This window comes from Anser brachyrhynchus, assembly GCF_964034855.1.
Source record: "Anser brachyrhynchus genome assembly, chromosome: 10".
NCBI classification, from domain to species: Eukaryota; Metazoa; Chordata; class Aves; order Anseriformes; family Anatidae; genus Anser; species Anser brachyrhynchus.
Genome location: NC_137705.1, coordinates 5,367,109 through 5,385,252, shown reverse-complemented (window position 1 = coordinate 5,385,252; position 18,144 = coordinate 5,367,109). Strand labels below are relative to the sequence as shown.

The window sequence follows — 18,144 nt, the reverse complement described above, 5'->3', positions numbered from 1 at the left end:
CCGGCCGCCAGACGTGAGGTAAGCAGGAGGCAAAGAAAAATACAAATAAGGGCTATATCACAAGTCCGTCTGAACCTCTGAGCCACCTGTAACTTCTGTGAGCTTAATAAAAATTCAAAGAGCAAGCACATAAAACAAGAAAAGCCTGAAAGTGTCGGTTGTTTGGAATAAACCAAAACACTGAGCATTGGTTGCGTGGTGGAGAGGAGCCGGGCAGGGCCAGCTCTGTGCCAAGCACCCCTCCAAGCACCCCGAGTGTTCGGGCAGCCCAGGACTGCTCCAGGCTTGGTGCTAAGGCAGAGCAAGCTCTTCTCATCAGAGGCTCTTCCTCAACAGCCGCTGACGAGCTCCATGTGCACTTCTGCATCCCCAGTGCCAACCTCGGCAGGTTTTTTTTGGGGGGAAGGGTGGGAGCCTTACTGATGGGACATTTAATAATTACCAGCTGAAAGGAGCTACTGTGCCAGGCACTGACTGCCTTTTCTGGTGACTTATGAATTTGTGCTCTGTTCAGTGTAAATCGTATCTCAGAGCAGCCTGTAAGGGTAATATCTGAAAACACGTTTTTTTTCTGTAAGCAGAAATTACAGACCTGCTTTTCCAGTGCTGCAGAGCTACGAGAATACAGCCTGGATTTAGCACTTTCCTAAAGCAGCCAGGACAACGCGAACAACAAAAGCAGGAAAAAGCAGCTGTAAATGCCGAGAATAAACAAACAGCCCCCTACCTCCCCAGCGGAGCGCAGAGAGAGGCACAGAAATTGTTATGGACTCATCTATCAGAATTAAAAAGAGCAAGCAAAAAGGTTGCTGAAAGCAAACTCACATTGCTCTGTGCTCTTTTCTGGCTGCCTTCTCTCCTGCAAGCACAGTTCCCAAGCTCTGTATTATTTTTTAAGTCAGCAGACAATGCAACAACGATAAAAAAAAAAGTTATTTGCTATTGCTAAGCATCAGAAATTAAAATACAGCCTCTTACCTCCAAGCCACACACCCTGCTGGGTTTAAAAGGACTGGAGAAACCTGAGAAGTCCCCAACAACAAGCGTGCACTCAGCCTTTGTATTTTCTGTACATTCAAGCTGAGGAAGAAGGGAGACACGATCCCGGACTTCTTCCGTTACCATATAATCTCAAGGAAGTGACCTTAGCATTTGTTGCTTTGATTACAGATTCAGAAACAAAAGCCCTACCAGCGTGAGTCAGGGGACACAAGAGGTTGAAATGCGATTGTTAAAACCAGGGGGTGGGGGCGAGCAGGGAAAGCACTACAACCATTTTTTTTCTTTGTAATATTAACCCCTTTATTATAAAACGAAAGTCAAAAAGCAGTTATTGGCCGCGGGCACGACACGCGGTGCCCACCTCGGGGCAGAGGAGCTCAGCCCCTTTCACCAGAAGTTGCTCACAAACGGAGCTGTGGTTTCAGGACCACCTTTCCAGCTCAACAAGTTTCAGCAGATTATATTCCTGAGGCCAGGTAAAGTAACACGCAGCAGAGGCAGCAAACTCGGTGCTCTCATTTCTTCCTCGCCCCCCCGCTGCAGACACCCCAGGCACGGCATCGCACGGCACTTCCCGGGATCCCTTCCAGGGTGCCCCTCGGGAGGAGCGTAGACACCAAGGTGACACCCTTGGCCGGCCGGCTGATTTTGTTCTGCTGCCAGGGCTGGTCTCCAGGGGTGCAGTTTGCGCTGGTGGAGGCACAGGAACAGTTTACCTACCTGCTGTCCCCTTTGCAGGGCTGCTTTCTGCCTGCAGCACATGGGGTTGTGCTTGGAGCACGTCCAGCCCCGCTCTGGCACTTCAGCCTCCCAGACCTCCCACACCTCCAGGTGTCTGACACAGCAACGACGGGCGAGTCAAAGAGCACAGGTACTGCAGAACCAACTCAGACTGCTTTCTAAGACTGCTTTCATTGAAAACAAACCAAAACAAACAAACAAACAAAAACACAACAAACCCACAAAGTAGAAACCCCAAAGAAACACACACAAAGAAATCCAGGACGCAGCTCCTCTACAGCACGCAACCTGTAACCCCCAGCCAGGCACACCAGAGACATCAGATCTCAAATTTACACGTGCGTTTACTTCAAAATAGAAAACAAGAGGCTGTTCCTCCTTTACAAACGCAGTTCAGTGTTATTGATCGGCATTTCAGCACAGAGCAGGCAGGAGCTCTGGACACGCACCGCAACAAGCTCCCGCTGGGAGCGAGGACTCGTTGCCTTGAGCTGGATGCTCTCCTTCAGAGAACTGTGATCCCAACAACTGAACAACCACTTTGTATAGGAAGGACAAAGTATGAAGACTTTTCCACCCAAATATTTATAATCTAGAAATGAGAAATTGAATTATAACAGGAAATTAAGTTGGACATCTGGAGGTGTCTTGTCCTCCTTAACAGAGGAACCAGCTTTGATCAAATACCCACTTCTACATTGCTGCAAACAAGGACTCTTTTTTCCTTCACATTTACTTTGTGTATTATTCTCATGTGGTTTCATGACTCCAAGAGTTTCCCAAGAGCTCTCAATATCACAAGTTTCATGAAAAAATCATGAGCTGGCCCCACAGGACCAAGGGTGCCAGTTCAGGTCCAGCCGGCTGCTCCAGACAGCACCGGCAAACTACGGGGTGGCAACTGAGACAGTTTGGGAAAAGTATTTCAGAGCAACAAGCTTGTGTTTATCTCCAAAACACAGAATCCAAAGCCACAAAATAAGACGGAAAATAGAGCGTGAGTCATTTTTCCTTAGAGAAATGACGTGAAGGTTACCTGGGTGGTGCCAACTTCTGCCCTGCTGGAGCACCACCAGGGACAGGAATAGCTGACAGAGGGGAAGGGCAGAGCTCCTCGGAGGATCAGGGAGCTTATACAAACGCACATCTGGGTGTCTAATTCAGCTGTGGGCCACAGATATTTTTTAAGCTAACTTTTCTTCTCATCTAGAAAAGAAATAGAGTGCGAGGAGGAGGTTGCAGCAGCCGGAGGACGCGAGCATCCCAGGGCGCACGCCCCAGCTCCGTTGGTGAGCAGCTGCAGCTTGCTCGCTGCCGGGGAGGAATTACCCACTTTCACTACAGCTTAGCAAACACACCGACCTGCACGTCTGCTGAGCGCATGTGCCCAGCCAGCTTCCCGGAGGGCTTTCTCCACATTTTCTCTCCCAAAACAACGGTGGCAACCAGATGCGGCCAGTCCGGTACCAGCCAGGCAACTCCACATGGGCACAGCAGAAACCCCTGTGCCCAGGGCTGCCACCTTGCTGGGGAGATCGCTCCCCTTGTGCTGCTGTCTCTTTACAACCCCAGTTCCCTCCTCGTGCACTTCTGCTCTTTTTCTCTACCTGTTTTCCCACACTTCCTCACAAGCTGTGCTCGGCTTTGAGTAGGAGCAGTTTTGACATCTCCATTGAGTCATTTGGTTTTATTCCCGTCTCTCTTCTTTCCCTGCTTGCCCAGCCCGCGCTTCTCATGCTGTGCAGTTCTCGTGCTGCCCTTCCCCGCTCTCCCCATTTCTCTCTTCCCACCCTCCAGCCCTTTGCCTTCCTCTCTTCCAGGAGCCACCCACCTGCATGGTGCTCTCGTGCACATCACGTACCCTCCACCCAGCCCACCTCCCACATCAGCTGGAAAACCAAGCCAGGAAGCCACAGTCTTAAAATCTGCATTGCTTGGGTTGTCAGGGATGGCTTTCACTGGCTAAACAACAGCACATTGGGGCTATTCTCAGCATTTCGATGGCCCTCTCTCTCCCCACCTCTCCACCCCAGCATGCAGAGTTGATGCACGTTTAAACGGAGAGCAGAGCATTAGCAGGGAAAAGTGTACGTGTGTGTGTGGGAGGGTATTTAAGCTAATATTTTCCAGTGCTGATAGCTTTATCCTCTTTGCAGTCTCTGAGAACGAACCGCTCTCCATCTGTACAGAAGATTAGAAGAATTGCTAATCACTAATTATGACCCAGAGGTTGTGAGAGTGATGCAGACTGCACAAGGACGGCCTGATTTTCAGAAAATGAGGAGACAAAGATAGCACAACGTTATTTTAAGCACACGGACGGTCCATCCAAGATTGCAAAGAACAGCAGTGGCAATGCTAGAAAAGGAGTGACGGAAAGCCAAACACTCAGAAATGAAGCATGGAAAAAGCAGCGTGTGCCTGAACTACTTTTAAGTTGCCTTTTAATGACGCTCTTGTCCTGGCTGGCCAGACGGCACAGAACTGAGCTGGAGATTTATACAAAAACATTCGTGTAGCAGCACTTGCGTACAAGAGCTGGGGTTTGAAAAGGGGTGCCAGCGACATTTGAAATCCAACGAAGTCTGCGAGCTGCATCAGGTCATAAAAACATACACGCACAGGCTGGAGGGGGGTAGTGAATGGGAGGCACTGTCTGAACCTGGCACCGGGACACCCTGGAGGAAACGAGGTGAAATTCGCAGCCTGGTGATGAAGTTTGGCTGCTGGGGAAGGGGGCGGAGCGGCACAAAGCCTTATTTGTGCTTGAACAAACTCAAACAGAAAACACTACGTGGTGAGCTCAGATGGAAACACGCCTGGCAGAAATACTCGGAGGGCTGCTTTTGGAAGACCGAAGATGTAAAAGCGAGCCTGACTCCCCGCAGGGCAACGGCTCCCTGCGGGGACATCCACCGCGTGTCACGGCCCTGCTGCAGGGGGCTGCGGCCGGCTCCGAGGCACGAGCGGCATCACGGCACAGCCTCACACCCCTCTGGAAAGGGAAACAGGCCTGTGAAAGCAGCCAGAGCGAAGTTTTTTCTACAGCAGTGGTGCTTAGTACTTAGTTTAAATGTTTGAAGGGAAACACATCGAGCGTCCCTTAAAAAAGGGTCTGCGAGCTCCCTTTGGGAAGCTCTGCCCCGTGAGGACAGCCGAGATGCTTCCCCCGAGCGTCCCCCGTGGTCTGTGCGGCACGAGGCAGGGAAAGCCGTGCCCTCACAGCTCCCTGCTCCCCCTGTACCCGTCCCCTCACTACCCCACAGCCACTTACTCATTGCTGGGGAAAAAAAAATGAAAAAGGAACCTCCCAGTTTGTTGTCAGCATTTTTATAAAGGAAAGTTAAGGTGTGGTAGGAGAGGAAGCGCGGTCCTGCTACCCCAGCCACCTACGTTGCACCATAGGAAACAGCAGTCATCCACTTCCTCTCCTCCGCCCCAGGTAGGCACGGGATGGACACGCACAAGGCTCACTTACTGTGCCTCATCAGCAGTTTTTCCCCTTGGCCCAGAGGAAGTGACCTTGCAGAGGTGGAAAAGCGCTTTGTCCAACGAGCCACGTGAATCTGAGTTACTTTCACACCCGAGACCGGGAGCCAAATCAGCGGCGTGACAGAGCCTGACCTGGGGGTGCCTGCACACCCAGCCTCACGTCCAGGAGATGTGAATGGTGTCTCCCTGTATTACGTCTCCTTGTATTCAGCACAGTTTGGGGACAGGCTGCTCAGCTTCCCTTCTGCACCCTGCCCCATACGCACTTCTAACGCTACAGCACTCAACTAGTTTAATTTATAAAAGTTAGCTGCACTGCTTTTTGGTTTAGCACTGCTTAACAGCTTCATACATAAAACAACTCCAGTTTGTTTCACTGCTCTGTAATCACCTCCAGAACAGGGGGCCTAGAAAACCTTACACGGGGAGAAAGCTCAGGCAAATGCTTTACTCTGGAGGCAGCCCCTGGGCACCAGGACACCGACGAGGAGAAGGCTGCCCCGCACACCAGGGGCTGCACACGAGCTCTCTACAACACCACAGCTCCAAGTCACAGCTCTTGCTCCTCTCTCTCGCAGGCAATCGGTACCCAATAGGTGCCGTTGCATGGAGACTTCTACGCTGAATTCTCACCGAGGATTTCTCCCCTAATAGCATTAGCTCGTGTTGTCTCGCTGTAGACACAAAGACCTTTGTGCCAGCTCTTCCTCAGCTGTCTCCACACGTCTGCTTTTACTGGGCGCTCCAGCCAGACCTTCGGATGCTCTCTTCCAATATTCCCTGGCGTACACCCCAAGTGTTTGGAGAGGACAAACTCACTGCACAATCCTCCTCCCCTCTTGCAGGGGTTCAGAGGGCATTTCGCAGCGAAGCAGGATGGCCTGCCAGCACGGCGGCTCACGAGCTGCCCCGAAGCAGGGGCCTGGCCAGCAGGCGCTCCCCTCTCTGGGGAGGGGACAGGAGATGGCAAGCAAAGCGCCCCGACACAGAGGCCAGCTTGGGGAAGTGCCCAAGCTCAGCACTTCCCCGCACCGCGCTCGGAACAAGGCTGAAGAGAAGGTGACTGAAAGGCTGCTTTGTGCTGGGTTTTCGGCACGTAAAGCTGCTAAGGCAGGTAAGGGCTTTACGCCGGCAGAGGATTTCAGCCTGGCCAGAGGGCTCTCCCACGTGAGAGCCCCTGCACCTGCCTGCTTCAGAAGGCACAGGGGAGAGCCGGTGCAGGAGCAGGGAGGCGGCAGCGTCTTCTCCCTGCTGGGGCGCCAGAAGAGCTCAGGACTCCCGTGAGGCTAGCCAGCACTTCATTAAAGGACAACTCACCAGCCCAGCGAGCCTTCTGCCGGCTCTCCTTCCACCACAATAATTCGGCGACAAGTACAAAAACAGGCAGAGCCCCCTGTTAACAGCATCCAACTCACCTGACAACAGCCACTGACCCCCAGCGCAACGTGAACCCCAAGCAGGGACCAAAGCGAACTGCAGCCCCCGGGGCCGACCAGCAGCACGAGGACCTCTCACCTCCCCCTGCACGCCGCAAGGATGCAGCACGGGGACAAAGCTCTGAATTTATCCCCGGTTTGTCAAACCGTGCACATCCCCCGGAGTCATCACAGAGGGCAGAAGTGTGAGTTTAGGCATAAGCTCCTTTGGATTCCACCTGCCATCTCCCATACGTGGAATGTGACTGTAAAGGCAACCCAGAGAGAGGAGCTTTCTGATGAAGCCAAGGTGAAAAAGGACTCGATAACCCCCTGTCCAGGCGCTGGCATTAATGAAAACACAAGGAAGAAAAGGTGCTTTTGTGCAGCTGCACTAACTACAGGACTTTTTCACTTTTTTTACTAACTTTTCCAGGGTTGCGACATCGAGCCAGGCTGGTGACATGGAGCGCGATGGGCTCAGTCCTGCTTCCACTGGAATCAGCCGGGACACTGCCAACATTTTTAACAGCAGAACGCCAAGACTTCAGCACAAAAAGCAATGTGTTACGCAACCCAAGGAAGAGCTGCAGGGCATTTTTTCAGCCATCTGTTTAATACACCCCGAGATTACCATTAGGAAATTCCTGACATTAAGATGTGAGAGCAGCTTTGTTCCTGCCCATTCCCTCTCTCCGGGACACGGCACAGACCGCGGCAGATCCTCAGCACAGCAAGCACAGGGCACCAGGCTGTGCGTGCCCAGCACCTGGCTGTGCTCTCAGCGTGGGCAAAGCACCCCCAGACCCCGTCCGGCATTACCCATCCCCTAATTTTGCCCATTTTCACATCACTTCAGAACTCCCCACAGCACCAGGCAGTGATGCTGTCCATAGAGAAAGATTAATTCACCAACAGCCACCAGGACACTAACTTCAGACAGAGGCGCAGTCATGTTTTGTTTCCTAAAACTCTTTCCACTTTGAGCCCGGCTCTGGAGAGCAGCAGCTGAAGAACACGGCCGTTGTCAGCCGTGAGATGCACAGCTGCATTCGAGCACTTGGAAGAACTTCTATCGCCTTAAAGCTGTTCTCCCGCTCTTGGCATACCTTAAAGCTAAACACAACGGATCCCTCTGGGATTAGACAGGTACAGATGCCCTTTTAGCACAATTCCCACGTGGAAATTACACCTTGGTGGCTACGGAGAGCTGGTGTGCTGGGAGCTGTGCAGTTCCCTTTATCACAACACAGCAGGGAGAGAGAGAGGGGAGAAGCAGCTTTGAAATATTCAACACAGCCAAGCAAACATCCACGCTGACAGCACGATGGGACACACAGCGTGTGCCTACATGCGAGACAATAAATACAGACGTATAAAAATAACTGCTGGCAAAGCCAGGCTCCAAAGAAAGTCACAACGCACTAAGTGCCGCTGGATGCCACGGTGCCTGCAGCCCCGGCGCTGTAGTTTCTGCCCGCGGGAGGAAGCCCCCAGAAGTAGTTAATTCAAGACTTCCCGCAGCCCCCCGCGGACAGCAACCACCCCACGACACCAGCCGCGATCACCTTACAGCCTCCTGCTCCCGCGACAAACGAAGGGGAGAGACACCACGCAGCCGGCGTCTCCCACCCGTGCCGCCGCTGCTGGGACCCCGCAGGTGCCGCGCCGTGCCCCCCCGTACCTGGTAGACGTCCCCGAGGCCGCACCATGCCCGCAGGGCTTGGCGGCATGCCCGCAGCCGGCCCGCGTACCACCGCCTCAGGGCCGCCACCGTCACCGTCCAGACGAAGCGGCTGCCGCCGAGCAGCAGGTCCTCCACCCCGCACATCAGCACCGAGGCCATGGGCTGCTCCGCTGGCCCAGCGCGGCTCCTCTGCCCGGCTGCCGCGGCGCTCAGGGTGCTGGCATGCCGGCCGGCGGGCTTTATAGGGCGTGCGGGGAGCCAGCTCCGGCCTCGCAACAAACTCCTCTTTCACGGCGCTTCCTGGGCAGGCTCCAGGCATGCCCCGGCGGCGGGGAGCCAGCGGCTGCAGTAGCTCAGCCCCACCAGCAGCTCACACAGCAGCCTTGTCCTTCTGAGCCGCTTACGCAGATCTCCGCTAAGCTCCGGTAGCTGCCGCTATGTTGTCTAATTAAATTTTAACCCTTCTGCCATATGCCCCGACAGCAGAAGCCCGTTTCCGTGCCGCGGTGACGGTGTTAAGGCTCTGAGCCCCGCCACGCTCCCAGCAGCTGGGCAGGCACCTCGCGGCTCCCTGTAACGCACCCAGGCGCGTGCCACTGCCGCCGACACCTCGTTATCTGCCACCCGGGGAGCGAAGCTGTCATCGCTTTCTCCTGCCTGATGCTGAGCTCAAATTAGACGCTGAAATCCTGTCTTAAAAAGCACCTTCGGGAGCAGCAAGCGGAGGGGAGATAAGAGAGCGGCGCAGCTCCTGCAGAAATAGAGGCACCGACGTCCTCAGCTGGGATCGCAGGAGATGCGAACGGTGCGGAGCTCCACGTCTCCTGCTTTCTGCATCCCGTACCAGTTACGTGCTCAACACCTGCTGGAGAGAATTTCGCTCTCCTGTTAGACAGCTCCATTAGCGCACAAGAAAAATAAAGCTCCTTATGTCCTTATGCTAGCAGCGCGCTTCACAACCAGACCACAGTAAATAAGCACTCTGAAATAATAGCCCACAAGAGAATCCTGCCTCGCCTCGGTCGTTGGGATGGAATTAAGCAGCCATCTGCCCTTCTGGGGCAGAAACTGCTAATGGCAGCAAGCCGCACCCTGCATTTGTGAGCTCCTTCCTAGGGAGCAGCTCCGGGAGGGAAGTCAAAGGGCAGCGACCTTCTCCCGGTCCCTCAAGGGACCTGAGGCTTCCTAAGCTTTGTGGGACTGGGGCTGGGAGGGGCCCAACATGCCACCATCAGCACCTCGCAGATGAAACTATTCAAAGAGCAGCTTTTTGGCTAAAAGCACCAGCAAGACAGACCCCTGTGTGAAAGTAACCTGCCTTGTGCAGTGAAATGAGTGAGAAAGGAGCAGAAATGTCTTTAGTAATGGCTGCACAAGAGCTGAATCTCCCCTATTTGGATCACTGAAGCTGTCTTGTTAGCAAATATCCGTGCACTGTTTTCTTCCTGTCCACTCCAGTGAGAGTCACCTTCACTTCATGCAAAACTTGGGGACACGGCTCTGGCAACAAGAAAACAAAAGCGCATGCCGCTTGTTTCACGGAAAGCTTTGGCTGGCACCAGCCACCCCCGTGTGAGGGCACTCAGACCACAGAGACGGGGGGAACCACGGTGCTGTTAGGTGAACAGCCAAACCCCACTGCTTGTCCCCACTCCACCAGCACAGAAACCAAAAGGCTCTCGTGCTTGGCACCAGAGCAGACGAGGAAAGCCCCCTCTCCCCCCACGTTACTCATCACTCCTGTGCTTAGGGGACTTGGATACCGGCATGAACGTACAAAACAGGTGGTTTCCCACTGGGAGAGCAGTGACAACTATCTGCAGACAATTATTGCTGTGAGCTACGCCTGCACCAGCGAGAGGCTCGGCCGTGGTAATGCCATTGCCTCGGATGGCAGCGCGCAGGAGGAGCCAGCCAGGGAAACCTCCCATGGCATCTGTGTGCTGCGGTCAAGTCATCTCCAAATTTAAACGCAGAAAAAAAGAAAATCCAGTTTCAATCACTTTCAAGTTCCATTTCTAGAAGAAAAGGAGCTTTGTAGTTAAAGAAACAGCGCAGGGAACGGCCCCGGCCTAAGCCAGGAAAATCCAGCCAAGCCACTCTGAAAAGTTTAAATGTCTCTGTTCTGCTCAGTTGCCTTCAGTGCCTTTGTTTTCCTTATCACCTCATTAAGGAAAAAATTAAGGATGGGGATTTTCTCCTCTAATACAGCAGAAGGGATCTTTATTTTCAGCAGGGCTATGATCCATGGTATTTTGAAGTTGAACTGGTGCGGTTTGCGGTTACTGCTCATGCTGCCATCCTACCGCATCCCTTAGCCCGCCTCAGATGGCGCTCCCAGCCGTCCTGCCCACCTACACTTGGTTCCCTTGTGCTCACTCTGTGCCCCCACAAAGAAGCAATAGCTCTGGGTGTGCTAGATCAGGGCAAGAGCCTTCTCCTCACCCCTCCATAGGGACAATGGATGCGGAGGCCCTTCCTTCTGTCCTTCCTTCTTCAGACGACGTGGGCTTGACTCCTCCTCCCTGCTGGCCCAGCACCAGAGGCCCCGTGCCCCTGAGCAGCCCTCCCTATCCCCACACCCTGCTCAGAGGGACATCGCTGACTGCAGTGACCTTTCCTTCACTTGAGCACCTCGTGCACCTGTGCAGCATCCTCCCCAGCAGCAGTGCCCGTACGTCGCTACATGCTTGGAAAGCCGAGGGATCAGTCCCAACCTCTACTGGAAATTTGGGAAAGACAAGGTGACATCCCCAAGGTCAGAGGACGCCTACCAGAGAGCTGGAAGGAAGATCAAGGCATCTGGATTCTTATTGCTGTGCTTCTGGATTATTTTCTCATCTCCATTAGATACGGTGAGAAACAAGCTGTGCTGAGCGAGGGGGAACATTAAAGGCTAAAACCCAGCTGATCGGGCCGGGGAATGCAGCTGGCAGCATAAAACCCAAAAGCGTTGTTCTACCGCAAAACATCAAATAAGAACAGGTTCAAAGCACGTTGCAGCTGGGAACTAAGTGAAAGCCTCTGAACCTTGGGCATCGCATTGAACACCCCTAGAATAAAAAGGAGCAAGGTTTATAATACAAAGAGGTGAATGCAGTTTGGAATAACGTTGGTGTTTTAATACGGGGTTGAAGCAGCCATTCAGATCAAACTCTGTCTTCTGTTGACTTCCACTTTCAGAACCTGATTGCAAGTGGGTTAATTTGAAATACCTAAATAATATCCACGCTCCTTAAAGGCGGAATGAAGATCACAGAAAATTCATCATGGGAAAGGCAGCAGGATGTGCAAATGGCTTTCAAAAGGTTGCAGCAACCAGATCTCTATTCTATGAGGAAAAAATAGAATATCTATCCCAGGAAAAAAGACTTTGTAGACGTACCCCTTTCAAGGAACAGAAGAGACAGCTACTACAAATCTATCTGATCTACAGCTGTATGAATAACAGGGAATTCATTTCTGCTCTGGAGTCAGCCTACACAACAGGGATCTAAGGACAACATCACTGAAAGGATTGAAAATTGGATGTGCAGCAGATTCATGCTTCTCTTTGTATTACTGATTGTATTTCTGGAATAACAAATACTGAAAGAGAACAAAGGTTCACCACCAGCATAATAGGAAGAGATCTCAAGGGGATTCTCTGGCCTCTTGGCATGTTACGCTCTGTGCCACAACGCAGGGAATGAGGGTACCCCAATCGCTGCTTCTCTTTTCAAAGTGCCGCCTATGAAGTTCACATGGCTACATAATTCACGTACTACATGCGAGACCACAGGACAGGAACATCCATTTTCCCTTACATCTACAAAGCGGTATTGCCCCAGGTACAGCCCCTTGATTAGACATAGGGAAAGGACGCACACCCGGTCCCTAGGTAATGGCATTAAGGCTTTGATCATTTCTGGTCATAATTTTCAACAGCAAGAAGTGAGTTATTGTGCAGATGCCCCAAATGCTAATTATACGGGCTAGCAGATGTCTGTCTTCACCACTGATTTAAAACACACTTCAAACCACAACTTTTCTCTTATATTGACTGAACGTGATTGGAACCAATACGCAGTCCTCCGTACAGCAAGCAGCAAAGAGCAGCAAAGACCAAGAAACCCAGACAGCCCTTGCCAGGTTCTGAGCAGCAGTTCTGTTTTGCGGCGTCACTACTTGGGATCTGCTTCTGCCTCAATGCTGAGAGTTCAAACCCTTGAGCCCTGACACCCTGGGATGGTCTCAGGGCAATGCTGAGCCCTGCCGCAGCCCCAAAGGCTGTGGTGGTACCACAGCATCCACTCAGGTCCCACCTGACCCCCCTACACCCAGGCACACGTCCACATTGATCTTTTCTGCACACATCCACGTGATCCTTTTTCATCAGAACTTTCCTATTTCACTGCAGTTACAGGCCAGCAGCGTGATTACAGTGCTTTTAAAAATAAATTTCAAAAAATGCTCAAAGGAACTGATCTGTGGGAGCTTTCCTGAGCATGAACAACAAGATCCTTCACAAATTAGGACTTCCCTTGTGAATTAGAACCTTCTCAAGCAATGCTGAAGCCACACATCTCCCTAGCACTTCGATTCTTGTCATGTAACAAGCTCGTCAACCTGTGACCATTAATGCAATTAACCCCAAGTAGTAAAGATGAAGTGACTTCTCAAAAATCATGTTTGCTACACTCTCGCCCTTAATTACCAACTTCATAAAGATAAAGTGAAAGACAGTCACCCTGTCTTTGATGTCGTAACCTCTCAGTACGTAAGACGCTTAAGCAGCAGCAGCGTATAGGATAAATGTGCAACGCAGCCTTCCCTGATCAAGACTTTCTGAAGCAAGAGTCTACTTCCAGAAAAGGTGTTTGCAAAGCAATTTCATTCTCTGAGATTACTGAAAAAACCCCAAGATCCTCCTAACGTACTTAATCCTCTATACCAGCATGAATTTTGGGCGCCTCTCAGAAGCAGGCCCGCAGTTCCACGAGGATTCATCTGCTGCTTTTTGTTACCAAACCTTAATTTAGAAAGCAAATGCGATGTGCGCAGAAGGGCCACGCCGTCCTCCTTTCAGGCTGGTAGCAGCACGTGGTGGAGGCATTTGGAACAAGCAGGTGAGGCCTGGCGGAGAAGCACATCCTCCGTGGACACCTCCCAAGTGCCCCACCAGGCTCCCAGCCTGCCGAGCTGCCCCAAGCCAAGGGCTGAGGAAGCCGAGAGCCGCCTACGCCCCAAATGATTCACCTCTGCAGGAAGGAGCCTCTCCTCTGCGCTGCTCGGGAGGCTTCTTCGGTAGCTGGCACCCTCCTCAGCAAGGCACAGGCTGCACGATGCTGGTTTAATAACAAACAGCCTCCCGTGCCAGGGATGGGGTGCTGCCCTCCTCCTCCCAGGTAGCTCAGGCTGTACGCACGTTGTTCTACACACACGACGTAAACAAATGCGCTGACAAACACACACTTTTCAAGACAACACCGTGCCAGAAACATGAATTTCCAGCTGTCTGCACCCCACAGTAAACTAATTATCATTTCACGTCAAAAGTGAAGCGCCTCTGCCTTTTAACTCGATCAGTGATGAAAGCGCTCAGTCTGGGTCCTCAAGCAGCGAACGCACACCCGCAATACCTGGCGTTACAGAATCAGGTCAGGCTCAAAACGAGTAGTTTCTGCTCCAGTTTCACAAACCGGGGTTTATCATTACTCGCTACAGCCCTACCAGCATAAGAACGCATCCATCAGCCGGTTTCTGTAAACCAACTTCTCTGGGCAGGCTTCTCTTATGGCCAGGTCAAGGCGTAGCCGGGCACGGTTTCACTGAAACCTCGCACATCCATATGCATCCATCAGGTGAGGAGATGGTTCAGGAAGTCTGCACGCAGCTTAGAGAGCACAACTTCTCATATATATTACATAGCAGCATGCATAAATTGTATTTGAATTTTCATATACAGAAATTTAAGTCAGAAATCTGCAGCCCCCTACCAGAAGTCAGATTGTAGAGATCTGTAACAAGGGAAAACACCATCCGGACTGCTGGGGAAGGGAGGGTAAAAAAACATGTGGAGGGGAGAAACCTGATTTCCATCTGAAGGTGGATTTGTTTCTCTTGCACATCCAAGGAGCCTGCAAATGCCTTCAGACAAACAGCATCTTCATGCCCTTGCAGAGCAGGCCTCCCTAGCAGGGTGGGGGTAGGCTCAGTGGGTGCCTCACAGGGAGGCTGCCACCCACCGAGCCACCAGCTCCGCTGCCAGCAGCTACCCGGGTGAGGAGACAGCTCCAGAGGTGCTGTACGGCAGGTTGAGATGTCAGCAGGACTTAACGCAGCCCCTGGGAGGTGGGCACGGGTGGCTGGGGGCACAGGCAGAGCCGGAGCTGCTGCAGGACAAGCACATGCAGCGGACGGGCGAGGACATCGCACGTCGCAGGACTCGGGCACGGTCCTGCAGCTGCAGCCAGCACCGGGCTGGGAATCAGCTTCCCGGTGTAGCGCCCAGAGACACCCCGTACCTGAAAGATGCTGAAGAGCCTCAGTGACGCTCACACCCATACCGGCTGCACCAGGGAAAACACGAGGAAGAGGTCGGCAGGATGCAGGGTGATTTGTGGGAAGGAATTCCTTCCCGGAGAAGGCTTCACCAGGAGAGGAGAGCCCTGGGGCACCCCGAGAAGCACCACCACCACCACCACCTTCCTCGGCGACGACTTCAGCCCTTCCCCACAGCCACCACGGGACGGTTTCTCCACCTGCCCCCCCAACAGGTCACCCTCACACCAACGGGTCCCAGACCTGCTCAGCACCCCTCATGCCCCGCGGCACCGACCCCTGACGGATGCTGGCATCGCCCTGCTCCGAGCACGGCCCAAAACGAGGGGGTGGCTCCGGCACCTTGAGTCGGCAGGGAATATTAAAGGGAGCCAGGAAAAGTCGGGTAATTATGTTGGGATGAAGCGTTTTGTGGTAGATATAAATATGTGAGGAGTGTGAAAATCCAGGGCTGCCCCAGCTTTATGATTATTTTATAGCCTCATTAATCCACAACAAATGGGGTAGAATTACTGCCTAACCTAAATACCGGGCAGAGATCTACAGCGCTGTAAGAGCAAGCGTAAATGAGGTAGTAAAGTTTCAGCATTTTGCTTGATATGTATGGCCAGGAAGACAAAAATAACAACCCAAACCTATCAGTCTCCTGACAAGAATCTGTAAAAGAGTGAGAATAAATGATGTCTAACTATGATAATTATATCCTCAGTGCATTCATTCTCTCAGGATGAGTAACCCGGGATGCTGTGGCCTCCAGAAAAATCATGACTCAGAGCAATGCTCTGCCCTTGATCAGACTTCATGGGTCACACCCAGCCCAGGAAAGCCATACACCCAGGAGAGGACTTGTCCTTCCCTGTGTACACGCTCAAAGGTCACATTTTAGATCCCTGTACAGGACACCTCTGTGCTCCTACCCCTTCAAAGAGACAGCTGGGCAACTTCAGAGCCAGTTTTTGCAGAGGGAGAATCACAAACTGGTGGAAAGAGACAGCACTGGCAAACAGGATTAAAATTGGTACATCAAATCTAAGTAGTAAGGTGCCAGCTCTGTGCTGTCGAGCAATGCTTTCTGAGAACACAGGTCTGCTGCAACTCTGCTCCTCAAGGGAAGAGCAAATAAATTTCAAGCCGTATCATCTGCTGCTACAGCAATTAGTGCCTCGTTTTACTAACAGAACCGTGCATTGTGCATTTGCCAGTTCTGGACAAATAAAAGGGGAATAACCACGCAGAATTTGGAAGGAAGCAAGTCTGTTTGATTGTTAGACCAAGCTGGCTCTGGCACACGCAACGCATTTCTTGAAGGCGAGCCTCGGTGCTATTGGACCATTTGACGATGGAAAAGGAAAGCAGTGGAGCAGCACGTGGCATTTCCCCGCAGAGGAACCACAGCGCTTTTACGGGGCACTGAACATCGCTACGAGTAAGACCGACGCGAGCCTTCCAACACAGGACGGAGGCGCACATCCAACGCGCACGGCCCCGCGCACAGAGGGCCGAGCCAAAGGCAAAAGAGCAGCCATTGAAAGGCTGCTTTTATCCTCCGAAGGCCTCCAAAACAAACAGCCAGCACACCACGGGCTTGATCCAAAGCCCATTGAAATGGCTGGAAAGGCTCCAGCTGCCTTCAGCAGGCTGGCAGCGAGGCTGGCCACGCGCCGTGAGCTCAGCGCCCCGCCGCCGCGTGCTCACCAGCACCTCCTCCGGCCGCAGCGTGGGGCTTCTCCCCCTTCTCGGGTCTCAGACATTTTGTAAGTGTTAGCTCCTCCAGCCAGCTAAAATTAGTCAAAATTAGAACTTATTTTTGAAGTACTAAGGCTTTGTACCCAACGCCTGTGAAAACAGAGAGACAGATCGGTCAGGAATCCAGATCCACGTGGGTGGTGCCCACAGGACTTCTCTTGGCACGGAAAGGCTGAATCACAGCTCTGCTTCTTGCTTCACGAGGAGCCCCAAGTCCAAAGCTCCCTCCCTTTTAAGAAAAAAAAAAAAGCACCGAGAGAAAGGACTGACGGCAGCAGCGGTTTTATCAGATGGCCCCGGGGTGGGAGCGGTGACCCCGGGAAACATCCAAGGGACAACGCGAGAGGAAGCCACGAGGGCAGCGCCGAGGGGAGCTGCGCAGCTGAGTCAGCCCCTCTGGGCAGGGGGGATCCGCGGTGGGCAGGGCGAGACCCACGCAGGTGTCGGGCACGGAGCCCTGCCCTGCCGGCCGGGAGCTTCCCCAGGTCTCACCCTTCCCTACACAGAGGGCGAGGACAGGGATGCAGAGGGTGAGAACAGGGATGCAGAGGGTCAGCCCAGCCCAGCCCACATGGCAGAGAGCGACCACAGGGCTAAACCAAGCAGAGCTGCTTGTTTTATAGGGCAACGGGGGATACAAGAAGAGAGATACAAGGAAGAGTGGCTTTCGACAAAAGGCTGTAGATACCACTAGCTCAACTGGAGCCAAAATCCTTTTAAGCAGTTTGGATCTCATGTTTTGTTCCGTCTTTAACAGCTTTCACTTCCCCCAGGCACCCCACTGGGCTCCAGGAGCGGGGCTCAGCCTGGCCGGGCTCCCCATCTCGGTTCTGGCCACCCTACAACAGCACCAGGTCCCCAGCAGGAATCGATCCAAGCCCATTCACATACCTGGTGGTGTTACTCCTCCCCTAATGGGCACAAGCGAGCATCCCACATTTGTTAACCATTATCCCAGGCAGCAACTTCAGCCTCCCCTCACGCTCCAAGTGGAAACAGCGCCGAAACTGAGCGGTACCTGCTGGCAGAGAAACTTCTCCATAGAGGGGCAGGAGGGGCTGAAAGCCTCCTAAATGAAAATTTCATTTCTTTTTCTCCCCTTTGGGACATAAAGCAGGCTTGCAAACTGCCCGTGCCTTTATCAGAGCTGTGATTCAATCAGCGTTTCATGGTCATAATTAACAGGTATTTGTTTTCATGGGCGTGAGTCCTCAGCTGCCAGGAGTGAGAAATTAAATAGCATTTTTCCCATCCTCCTTGGAGAGGACATGATGTGAGCTTTAACCAGGGAAAGGAAGCCATTTGGAGCAGGAAGAGGATGCTTGGAAACTGAGTTACTGAGTTAGAGAGCTCATACTGGGTCCTTTTTGCAGTCCTAAGATCAAACCTACCTTTAAATCCAAGTGCATTACCTGGCCTTGGTGGGACACAGGGCCCCTGCCTGCTCCGGAGGCAGCAAGCTCCTGCAGCACACGTGGCACACTCATCGGTATGACTTGCACAGAAACGGCAAGGGGA

The 18,144-nt window shown here is 52.6% G+C and overlaps 1 protein-coding gene across 1 annotated transcript in view; it reads right to left on the bottom strand.

Moving 5' to 3' along the window:
* FRMD4B (FERM domain containing 4B) overlaps nt 1–17,596 on the bottom strand; it is a 96,717-nt gene extending 79,121 nt beyond the window's left edge. The window contains exon 1 of the mRNA XM_080606459.1: nt 8,335–17,596. Within this exon, the coding sequence (XP_080462585.1) occupies nt 8,335–8,496 (162 nt within the window). The 5' untranslated portion in view covers nt 8,497–17,596. The remainder of the gene's footprint in view (nt 1–8,334) is intronic.
* Between the last annotated feature and the right edge of the window lie 548 nt (nt 17,597–18,144).